General features: G+C 37.3%; 1 protein-coding gene and 1 pseudogene across 1 annotated transcript; one reads left to right on the forward strand and one right to left on the reverse strand.

The window, feature by feature from the left end:
* The first annotated feature begins 2498 nt into the window (after positions 1-2498).
* Positions 2499-7495, forward strand: LOC110704339 (stem-specific protein TSJT1-like). Its single transcript, XM_021882128.1, has 4 exons — positions 2499-2851; positions 3852-4092; positions 4188-4308; positions 6991-7495. Exons 1-4 carry the CDS (start codon positions 2652-2654, stop codon positions 7179-7181), a joined length of 753 nt encoding a protein of 250 aa, XP_021737820.1. The 5' UTR covers positions 2499-2651; the 3' UTR covers positions 7182-7495.
* Positions 7496-7804: 309 nt separating this feature from the next.
* Positions 7805-9054, reverse strand: LOC110704112 (annotated as a pseudogene).
* Between the last annotated feature and the right edge of the window lie 3473 nt (positions 9055-12527).

Genomic DNA, 12527 nt, shown 5'->3' on the forward strand with positions numbered 1-12527 from the left:
CCTTTCGGTATGACGGGTACGTCGGGCCCTTAGGGTCCCGTCTGAAGCTGTGTGAGCTTCAACTTCAAATTCACTCTCGGTATCATGGTCCGACTGAACTTGAGGGTCGTCTAGGGGACGCCTCTCTTCAGGAGTCGGTACAGACTTGGATGCCATCTCAGAAGTACTCTCCCCACAGACGGCGCCAAATGTTTCGAGGTTTTCTGATGTCCTGCGGGAGAGTTACAATTCCGAGACTGGAACCGGACGCCTGTACCTGCAAAATAACAGAGACTCCTGGGAGCTCCGCCTCCAACGGTCAAGTTAGTACTTGATTAAGGAGTAATTAATGCGGAAATTAAAGTGATTGGGTCTCTCTAGGTGAGAGTGATTAATGTAGGTAATCTGCTTTGTTAGCGAGATCAGCCGGTTATTACTGTGTGTAATTAATGTGTTTTTTTTTCGTGTCCTCCCCCTTAATGAGGATTAAGGGAGGTATTTATAACCTTGGGAAACGTGCCCATCCTAGGTTTAGGTTAACCTAGGGCTGATTGGGCTTCCCTCGGAAGTTGGGCCTGGGTGGCCGGTTTCTCCATTAGGCATGGAGTATGCCACACGTCATGACATAATAGGTCCAAGGTGGACGAATAAGCGCGTGCCACGTGGCAAGCCCTGACAGTTCCAACTGGGGGACACTTGGCAGGACCTGATTGGCCCACGTGGCGCATTCTGATTGGGAGGAGCAAAATCACCTAATCAACACGTGTGACTCATGACTGATAAGTGACTTTTATGTCACTTTTAGGGTGTTTATTGAGTCGCTTTCCAGCTTATTTTACAATAATTTAGCCCATTTTGTTCTTTATTTCTTTTATTTGCTTATTCTCGTCTTTTATCTTTTTTTTTAGTATTGTAATAGTTTTTATTAGTTTTTAGTTTATTTTTGTAGTTTTAGTTAATATTTCCCGCTTCTCTCATTTTATTTATTTTATTTTCTTTTAGTTTCTAGTTTGTTTTATTTTAATTTATTTTATTTCATTTTATTTTATTATTTATTTAGTTTTAGCTTTTTATTTTACTTTATTTGTCTAATCTTATTTTATTTTATTTATCTTATTTTATTTTATTTTTATTTTATTTTATCTTTATTTTATTTTATTTCGTGGTAATACCCTCGTGTTTTTGGTTGTAGGTGTTCCGGGTTTCAAGTTCAAATCGTGTTCGGGGTCCGAGGTTCGAGGCAAATGCACAATGCTCCCTCCTCTTGCTGCTGCCAGCACCACTTTCAGCCAAAACCAAACCAACACCACCAACATCACCAAACAACACCAACAGCCTCCACAGCCACGCAAAACTAACCTCAATTCACCAATCAACCACCACCAATCCACACCCAATTCAACCCCGTTACCAGCCCACGAACCGCAACAACAGCAGCCCCTGCTCCACCACGCAACTCCAATCAGCCCAACAACACCCAAACCACCAGCAACCACCTTCTCACACCCAATTCAGCCCACCAATCAACCACCACGCAATCCCATACCTCAATTCGAATCCAATTTACACTCACCATCAACAGCCACCACAACTACAACCACCAGCACCTCACCTCCGCCACCTTCCCCTGTTTCCACTCGCAACAACAACAATCAGCAACACCACCCAAAACCCGCACTAGCCATGCCTCCTCCAGCAGCCCCTACTCCTCCTTCTCACACCCACACCTCTTCCACACACCAAACAAACACCAATTAAACCACCAACACCACCTAACACAAGTTATAATTGCATAATTTAAGGTAAAGATTTCCTTAGTTAGTGTCATGTCATCAATCCACAAACAATTAATTTCAAAAAAATCAAGTTGCAAATGAAATATATTTCAATATGGGTAGATCTTTTTGAAACCCGCCTAAAATAGTATATGAAACTAACATTATGGAAAAGAGGGAATATAAAAAATACAAATTCTTAAATGAACCTGGTTCACACTAATTTATTGTGGACCACTAATATTAGAGAAACTATGATTGTTTTATTAATAAAAAAAAGCGTCACTATAATAAAAATAAGGTCCTTATGTTAAAATAAAAGTTATTTTGGTAATATATAGGCTATAAGATGTTAATTTTTTTAATGAAATATATTATATACTGGTCAATATGAGAAATAAAGGTCACTATGTTAAAATTAGGGTTATAACGTTGTATTCAAGTTCACAATAATATTAAATGTTATAAAAGTTTTAATAAAGGTTACTATGTTAAAAATAAGGTTAATATGTTAAAAATAAGGGTAACTATTTTCAATATAACGTCAGTTGCGTGTGTATAAATATCGGGTCCACAATAATATTATTGTGGACCAGGTCCACGCAAGTCTTTTTGATAGAAAAAGTTAGCTTGAAATCATATGTAGCATGACAAGCTTATTTAACAATTAACTTACCATTGAAGTTGCTCTTATCTATCTAATCCATATTAATTAGATAAAATCCATTTCACCCCTAATATCTCGCTAATTACCGGCAATCACGCTCCTACACTCAACCATAAATACTCATCGTATAACTTATTCTCTCTCCGTTCTTCTCCAACATTGACCAACTCTCTTCATTTAGACATCATCATCTTTCAATCGATCGATTTTCTGACAAAAAAATTGCAAAAATGTTGGCAGTTTTTGATAAATCTGTTGCACAATCTCCTGATGAATTAAAGAGTCCAAACCCAGAATCTGTTTTTGCGTTGAAAGATGGAAATTTGGCTCAACATTTCTCATCTGTTCATCTTAATGCTGTCACCATTAATCTTGCTCAATCTGGGTTTATTTCTTATTCCAGCGATAAACAGAACCCTCTTCTTCCAAGGTTGTTTCACTCTCTTTTCTGTTTTGTTGTCCTCATTTTTTTTTTCTGGGGTTTTATGTTATTTTTGCATTTGATTTTTTATTTTGTGTGTTTGTTGTTATTATTTATGTGATTGATTTGTTTTTGCACTTGGATTTTGATAATTTTATGGTTTTTTTTTTGTTTTTATTTATGTGATTGATCATTTTTTGCATTTGGGTTTTTCAATTTTTATGTTTGTGTTGTCATCATTTTTGTGATTGATCTGTTTTTGTCGTATTAATGTGAAGTTTTGTTGTTTTTATTATGCAAGGTATTTGTCTATTTATCTGGGCTATCTTGTAGCATCTATCTTTTGTCGGAACAGTATGCTGTTGTTTTCCTGTAAAAGGGAAGTGTAGGGTCTTATTCTTGAAACCTTTTTTAACTCCCTTGTTTTTATACATATATTAGTTGTAATTGTTTTTTTTTTTTGTTTTTTTTTAAATTGTGATTTGCGATTCAAAGATCTTAATCTTGATAAATAAGAAGTTTACTAATTTTGGGATGGGTTTCTTTTGCAAGTCATTGTGTTCAGTTTATGAAATGAATTTAGGAATAACATTTTGTACCTTCTCTATATCTTTATAATTGGGTAGCAAGTTACTTTGATGGTGTAATTAGAACCATCAATATGAAATTTTTTGTCTGGATTTTCTAAGTATGTTCTCTTTTAATTTTCTGATAGTCTAATGCTTGTCATCAATATTTTTGCTGGTTTGAGCTCTTGTATAAACTATTCCGAAATTTAAAATAATAATGAAATGCACCATTGCTGGTTAGGCTCCAATTTTTTTTGTTGAAATCACAGCATTAAGATGTTTTGATTGATGACATAATTCGTTTCAAAATTTCTGACTCTAACGAAATTCTGTCTGCTGTATTACCATTTTCTTTGCTTAGATTTGGAGCAACTAACCAGCATTCCTGTTAATGTGATGATTTCTTTGTCTATAAGCTGATCTTTGTTTGGTCTGAACAGACTATTTGCTGTAGTGGACGACATATTCTGCTTGTTCGAAGGCCATATTGAGAATTTTGCTCCTCTTAAGCAGCAGTATGGATTGAGCAAAACAGGCAATGAAGTCAACATTATCGTTGAAGCTTATAGATCTCTTAGGGATAGAGGTCCTTATCCTATAGAGCATGTCATAAGAGATATCCATGGGAAATTTGCTTTCATCCTTTATGACAGTGCTTCAAAAAACTCATTTGTCGCTGCCGTGAGTTTTATATCTAAAGTTGAAATTGTCCCTGACTGTGGCCGCTGTGCTGTACCCAATCCTATCTGAGCTTGCACAATTGATTTTTGATGCAGGATCCTGATGGGAGTGTTCCATTGTTCTGGGGAGCTGATTCTGAAGGTCATCTTGTTGTATCGGATGATGCAGAGACTGTTAAGCAGGGATGTGGCAAATCTTTTGCTCCATTTCCAAAAGGTGCACTCTGTATATCATCCATCTGTCATTTGTTTCTTTTTCTAGTTGTTTCATGTCTTTTTTCCTGATGTTATGTCATATGACAGTGCTCTGACTTTATAGAAATGCAGCACTTAATTTAGTAGAATAACATAGGAATTGTCCTCACTGAACTCATGTGGTTAGATGACTTGTTATGACTTGATTCCGAATTACAAGAAAGTAAAAGTAACATCCTATGTTAAAACTAGAGATTTTTATTTTTATTTTATTGCTACTAAGACTCTAAAAGTGTCAAAAATTGCTTTTATTCACCCTTCTTCCTTTTGTATCAAACATATTGGCCCTTACTCTCATCAATCAGAAACCTTTGATGAACTTCACCCTCTGAATTATGCATCAATTAATTACAATCATTTGTGATGGTTGAGAGAATTCAGAGATAGTGGACAAGGGTTTAATCTATGCAGTGGTTGCGTCCCTATGGTGATCACTGGTACTTGTGTGTCTCCCTAGACCTATATTTGTAAATCTATATCTCATAGCCCCAGTTTTCCTACCTCTCATCATCTTATGATCTCCCATTTCCCCATTTTCTAATATTTTAGTTAATAAAGCAGAAGTATAACAATGATGAGTAGCGTCTTTGTGCTATTGATGATTAGTGTTGCTGAAATTTGGTTTGCATATGCTGGATGTTTTTAAAAGTCCCTTAAATGGATGGTCTTACTTGGTGAGACTGCAATTGTGATTTTGATGTCTTGGAAATGACCTTTTAAATGTTAAATCTATGGTGGATAAAATTTCTAGTGTGTGGTTTTTACCTGTCTTTGTGGTTTTAACTGTTGTAGAATTTGCATATAATGATTCAACTGCTGAATGAAATATCTTGGACCTTGAAAAAAAGATGAATAGGAAAGTTTAAAATTTAAATACCATTATTCATCAGGAATGGGAGAGTAACATTTAAAAGAGTTTGCATGTGTGGTATGCACAAGGGGTTAATGCTGGTCTGAGACAGAAAGTTAGGTTAGATTTTAAAGAATGCAAAAACTTATAGGTCAAGTAGTACATGAATACATCTAGATCACATTACTGTAACCTACTTTGTTTCTCCTCGCAGTATCCATACTCCACAGTGTTCAAACCTTTATAAACTATATATTTATTTTAACCAACAATAGTATTTTGTACAATATTTTACAGGTAATAAAAAATACTTGGATCAATATTTCTGTCTTATTTCTGTTTGCGTTAACCTCTTGACCACACCTTACAACTCTTAATTCTTCCATTCATAATTTCTACTTTCAAAGAACAACTAAAGTCCCTAATCAAATAGTTTGACTCTTTGTGGTAATGAGTAAAGACTCTTTAAGAGTTAACTTGATCCAATATTATCTCCCACATGATAAAAGTTACTTTCACATTTTGATTTTTTTTTGGGTTCAAAAACATAATGACAAGCACAGATAGTGTTAGAAATTTAATATTTAGCAAATAATTCAAATAATGAGATTGATAATGACTTTCCCAATATTTACAAGAATTACTCACTCCATACATAAAGTATAAAAGTATATAGAACAAAAGGAAGAGTTTAATGAGGAAGAGTAAACCTTAATTTTCATCTCAGCATGATGCTTAATGAAATCTAAGAACAGAAGTAGAATGTAGACTGGGATGATGATATGATCAAGTTCTTTAACACCTATGGTTTTGTTTACCAAAATTCTTCTTCTTAAGCGTTCCTGAAGGGACTTGTTTTGATTACATGACCAAGGTTGTGTATCTCCTTTGTATACTCTCTTTTTCTTCCCCTTTGCTTCCCTTCATCAACTCTAAAGCCAAACTCTAACTTTCTTTCAGTGATGATTTACCTGTTTCTTGAACTTCAGAAAGTTACATGATAAAACAATAAAAAGAGCAGAACACGAACCTTGATGGCTAAACATGCTGATTTAGTCAAAATGTTAATGTAAAACAAGTAATCAAATATTATAATTATATCCATTTATCCATATGGTACATGGAAACATTATATAAGATAGACTAGAATATGTTGTTAATGAGTACAGGAATTGGTCTGTAATGAGTTGAGCTCTCAAGTAGCCATTCTTATCCTACCTCCTCGTTGTTACATTTCACTAGCATAGAGGTATAGAGTATGTATGAAAGTAGAAGTTATTTGAAAACTATTTTTGTAGTTGTTTGGAAGTAAAAAAAACATGTTAAGTCACACAGAGATTTTAGGTTATATCTTTATATCTATATGTTGGTGTTTCAGATCTAGCAATATTTTGATCACAGCCGATGTCCAATAATGGGTAAAAATGATGACGTGATGCCTACCATGTTCAATGAGAATAACAAGGCTACTTGAAGTTTTATGAACTTTTTTTTTTAGTTTGAAGACCTATGCAAAAAGCTGTAAGCTCTGTAAATTGTACAGGCAATTCTTTCTTATTTTAATTATTTTGGGAACTGAGGGGAATTGTTGTTGCTTGAAGTTCTCAATGGCACTTGAATTTTGAAGGCCTTGGTCTTTAGATTAAATAGGGATAGATGGTTCTTCTGTCTGCCTACTCTGAGTTTTCAAAAGTTCCTTCTTTAATAAAATGTTTAAAATATTAATTTTCAAGTTCTGTTGACTTTTCTAGCCTTTGGATTGACTGTATTCAAACTAACCCCTGTTACTGCCAGGTTGCTTCTTTACAAGCTCTGGTGGGTTGAGAAGTTATGAGCATCCATGTAATGAGTTAAAGCCAGTGCCCAGAGTTGACAGTTCTGGTGAAGTCTGTGGTGCTAACTTTAAGGTCGATGCAGATGCTAAAAAGGAATCACTTGGTATGCCCAGGGTTGGAAGTGCTGCAGACTGGTCCTCAAACTACTGATTGACTTCTGATCGTAGATTCAAAGGGGTTTTCTGATGTGTAATAATTTCTTGAGATCCCTTTACTGTGAATGACTATTACTAGGGCTTCTAAAACCATATGTAATACCAGCTAGGAGAGTTGCCTTTTATGCTGTACGAAACTGAAAGTCCTAGCTGTAGATATATGAGGAAATAATTGTTACAGACTATCTGTTACCTTCACTTCGAAATGTAATAGAACAAGTTTTACTGAATTACACTAGAGCTAGACCATGATTGCGCATGGTTTATCTATCCTCAACATCGTTCATCAATATTGATTTCGAAATTTAATAGCAATTTGGTTTACCCTTGCAAGATATGGAGCAACTGTTTTCATTAAAGCTGAAGTGAATTTTTACACGTTTGTTTTAGTTTCTCGCTATACGCTAAACATTTAGCTGTGCACCAAACAACTTTACAAATAAAACTATTAAGATGGCTTTTTTTCCCTTCAAGCTAATAAACTGACCGTAGATAATTATGTCTCAAAGAGTTAAAAGCTAATAAAATGGCAGTAGGAAAACAGGCAACTTTTCCTTTGCTCTGTCTAGTATAGTGGTATCAGATAAATTGATTTGATTGTCTGCTAGGTTCACTGTTTCAGTCCTTTGCATTTGCAATTCCACCTGGTGTAATCTTAAATACGTGCTGCTGTTAAGGTGATAACATATTTGAAGTATTGTGATGAATGAGCATTTGTGATGATGCAGAATGTTTCAATATGCATTTATTAGTACCACCACAAGTATCAATAGTAAAAGGATATAGCTTCTGCCTCTGGTAGATTTGGGGCGTCAAACACCTTGCAGATTCGCTGTTCGCCTTTTCCCAACCTGAACATCAACCTTATTGTTGATGCATGGGCTAAGACATGACCGCCTGCTGGTTTCTTTGGGTCCGTAACAAAAACTCCTCCTGCTGGGTCAGCAATAACTGCAACAATATTTGACACGTTAGCTTGGTGTAAAATGGTTTAATAAGTAAATTAGTTGAAAATTTCTTACATAATAATCCAAGTCAAATTGGTTACAGACTTTTGAAAAATAGCTCATGAAAAATGTACCTTGATTAGTGAGAAATACATCTATGTTGAATTCTTCAGCAATCTTCATCAAATGAGAGAGCATTTGGGCCAGTTTTTGCTAAAAATGCAATTTAATTACATCCATATTATAAATTATGCAGAAAAAAATAATGGGGAGATTTTGCAGGATGGTGTTCAATAAAGGAGACTGTTTCAAATCTTTCAACAAATTACCTGTCACTCTGCAAGCTCTCCTCTTCCAGAGAAATCCACTCGGAATAGAGCGATGACAGAATCTACAATCTAGGGAATCCAATGGAAAAATGATGTTAGCCAAAAGTATTTGACAGGATTTTGCAGGTAATTTCGTTATCGTAAGTTGTGAGTTTCACCAGTAATCGAAAGGGTTCCTTGGCCATTTTTGCTGCCAGGACAAGGAGGAGATTGTACTGATATTCATAATATGTACATGCACGTGCATATATGATCTATAAAATTCGAAAGATATAAATTAAGTTGCTATACACTATAAAATTCAGACACTAAATCAAGGTTCGAGGTTGCTTTTTACGTTGTCTAGGACAGTAGCAGCATCCAACCCAAACCTTTCAGCAATTGGCACAATACGATCAGGTCGGCTGTAGTATAGCAAGTGAAGAAAAGACTTTTGTAATATGTACTGCGCACTTCATTTGCAGACGTTTTAAATCATTTCATTACGGTACACCAAAAATAAATGCAATGACAATAGAGGATACAAAGTTCCTTCAGTGTCGATGTAGGCAACTTTCCCATTTCCTCCTTTCATGCTGGTCGGAAGCTGCATATCAATATTGCAAAATAAATGAAACTAGATGAAGGGTCTGTTCATATTTACTGAACTGAGCTGAACTGAACTGAACTGATTGGAGCAGAACTGAACTGAACTGAACTGATTGGAGCTGAACTGAACTGAACTGAAAAATTAAAATGCATAAAAATATATGAAAATGTTTATGAAAATTACTGATAATATATATAGTGGATTGTGAAAAATATAAAAGTGTTTTAAAAATAACTCTGTATTTTAAATTATTATATTTTAAATTATTAAATTTTTGTGTATTATATTTTAAATATATATATAAAAATAAAAAGTATTCTTCAATATTTTACTGTAGTCAATCGTTGCTTGTTGTACTCTACACAATTTTGTTCGTTTACATGAACTAGGGATTCCATTCACGCACCAAGTTGAAGTCATGGGACCAACAGAAGATCATACTATGTACGATGATAACAGAAAAGCAGCTATTGATATTGTACGAAACCAAATAACTGATTAGATATGGGAGTCAATTCAGAGGAATGCCGAGGTAATGGAGCAACTTAATGAAGAAGAAGAAGACGAAGAACTAACCGATTATGAAAGCTAGTAACTGTTGTGTAGTACTCTCATTTTGTCAATGAGTTCAACTATCAAAAAACATGTGACCATTTTGAACGACGAATATAATTTAAAATAATAATAATAATTATTATTATTATTATTATTTTTATTATTTTATTATTATTTTATTATTAGTTTATTATTATTATTGTTGTTATTATTGTCGTTGTTGTAATATGCTAAAACATCTAAAACAAAAAAATTAACAACTGAGCTGAGCTGAACTGAACTGAACTGATTGGAGCTGAACTGAACTGAACTGAAAATATGTAAATATGAACAGGCCCGAAGCCTGTGTGACGTACGGTTGTTAGTATTTTTTTTAAAAAATATTTTTCATATTTATGTGATTAAAATTGTTATTATATTAAATTAGTTTTAAAATATTAGATATAATTCCTAATCTCGAAAGATAATTGATTAGGGGATTTTGCTCCCACCAATCGGAATGCGCCACGTGGACCAATCAGGTCCTGCCAAGTGTCTCCCAGTTGGAACTGTCAGGGCTTGCCACGTGGCACGCGCTTATTCGTCCACCTTGGACCTGTTATGTCATGACATGTGGCATACTCCATGCCTAATGGGGAAACCGGCCACCCAGGCCCAACTTCCGAGGGAAGCCCAATCGGCCCTAGGTTAACCTAAACCTAGGATGGGCACGTTTCCCAAGGTTATAAATACCTCCCTTAATCCTCATTAAGGGGGATTACAGAAACATTACGGAAAAAACACATTAATTACACACAGTAATAACCGGCTGATCTCGCTAACAAAGCAGATTACCTACATTAAACACTCTCACCTAGAGAGACCCAATCACTTTAATTTCCGCATTAATTACTCCTTATTCAAGTACTAACTTGACCGTTGGAGGCGGAGCTCCTAGGAGTCTCCGTTATTTTGCAGGTACAGGCGTCCGGTCCCAGTCTCGGAATTGTAACTCTCCCGCAGGACATCAGAAAACCCCGAAACATCTGGCGCCGTCTGTGGGGAGAGTACTTCTGAGATGGCATCCAAGTCTGTACCGACTCCTGAAGAGAGGCGTCCCCTAGACGACCCTCAAGTTCTGTCGGACCATGATACCGAAAGTGAATTTGAAGTTGAAGCTCATACAGCTTCAGACGGGACCCTAAGGGCCCGACGTACCCGTCATACCGAAAGGAGGGAACGGGAACATCTTCAAACAGGAAGCGAGCCAGCAGGCGCACCGCCTGTTCGGCAACAGCCGACTGATGGGTCTGCTCCCATCACAAGGAACGAACTCATGACCTTCATGAGGGACTTCAAGGGAGAGATTCAAGAGTTGATCAACAAGAAGCCGCCTGCTCCAGTCAAGGAGCAGTCGGCCAAGAAACCCTCCACTTCACTGAAGAGGAAGCCAGTTCAAGGGCGAGAGGCGACTCCTCATCCTAAATCTAGGAAGCGGGAGCCACCTGCCCTTAATTTCACAAAATTCCGTTATCCTACAGGAAATAGGAAACCTGTTCGTCATATTCAGGCGGATGGGTCGAAGCAAACATTCACAGATGCTCGGCTACTGCTAGAGCAGAAGAAGAGTGATCGATTGTCAGAGTCGGCCTCTACTTCAAACTTTCAAGACAGTTTGCGAAATGCCTCGATGAGGCATACTCAGTCGTACCATGAGAGTCAGTCAGGCGGCACCTCCCGTCAGTCCGGCTTTCATAGTGACCAGGCGGTACCAAACTTACCATTTGTGCCGCAACAACAGTATTTTTTGCAGCCACCTCCGTTTGGTGGACCTGCAGCAAAAAACGTCCAACCTATGGACTGGCAGCTACGGTTGCTTAGACTTGGTGAACAGCCGTCGGCCTTCTCCAAGGAAATTACTGAAGCCGCTCAGCCGGCCAAAGTGAAAAATGTACTAGTAGGCGCCTATGACGGCACTACTAACCCAGAAGACCATCTGATGGCATTCACCAACCTGATGTACCTTCAAGGGTTGGATGATCCCACTTGGTGCAAGTGTTTCCCAGCGACTCTCAAAGGAATCGCACAGCAATGGTTCGGCAACCTGCCGACTGGTTGTGTAAATAGCTTCAGGACGCTTGCTTACTTATTTACCTCCAACTTCGCCATGAACATCCCTGCGAAGAAAACGACCCTTGATTTGGGAACAATTCAGCAGGGCGAGAAGGAGGGGCTTCGTTCTTACATCAGGCGGTTTAACCTGATGAGAATACAGATTCAAGGGTTACCGGATGAGGTAGCTTATACTGACTTTTTCAGAGGTCTCAAAGACGGGTCTACCTTCAAATTTGATTTGGTTCGAAAAAGGGTGGCGACTCTTCAAGAGGCCTTGATTGAAGCAGAAGCCTATATACAGGCGACTGATCTTTGTACGATAAAACAGTCGGACGGGAAAAGGTTCGACAAAAGAGAAGGACGACAGAAACAATCGTCAAACAAAGATGAGAAAAGAAAAGAGGTCTGAACGTTGATTCCTCTAAACAGCCGGCCCAGAAAAAGAAAAAAGAATTCAAACCATACCCCCCAAAGTATGCGTTTAACAAGGATAACCAGTTTATCCTAAAAGAAATCAAGGGACGGATCTCAATTGAGAAGCCGGTCCCCATGAAGGGTTCTGCAAACAACCGGAACCAAGATAAATTCTGTGCTTATCATGATGATGTTGGTCATCACACCAATGACTGCATCAGTCTCATGCGGTACCTGGACCGCCTGGCTGAGCAAGGTGATCTTGACACTTATGTCAAGAAATCTACGGGGAACACTTCCTCAAAAAAGCAGTCGGCCAAAAAGAATCAGCAGGCCGACAGTTCTGATACAGATGATGCAGTCGTCTACACCATTGCAGGCGGCTTCTCAGGGGGCGGCCCCACTATTAGGGG

Source organism: Chenopodium quinoa, unplaced genomic scaffold (genome assembly GCF_001683475.1).
Source record: "Chenopodium quinoa cultivar QQ74 unplaced genomic scaffold, ASM168347v1, whole genome shotgun sequence".
Lineage (NCBI taxonomy): Eukaryota > Viridiplantae > Streptophyta > Magnoliopsida > Caryophyllales > Amaranthaceae > Chenopodium > Chenopodium quinoa.

Excerpts from the sequence above, each read along its gene's own strand:
- LOC110704339 (XM_021882128.1), top strand. The coding sequence starts at position 2,652 with ATGTTGGCAGTTTTTGATAAATCTGTTGCACAATCTCCTGATGAATTA. Across the intron at positions 4,093-4,187 it reads AAAACTCATTTGTCGCTGCC|GATCCTGATGGGAGTGTTCC; the intron begins GTGAGTTTTATA and ends TTTTTGATGCAG. Across the intron at positions 4,309-6,990 it reads TTTTGCTCCATTTCCAAAAG|GTTGCTTCTTTACAAGCTCT; the intron begins GTGCACTCTGTA and ends TGTTACTGCCAG.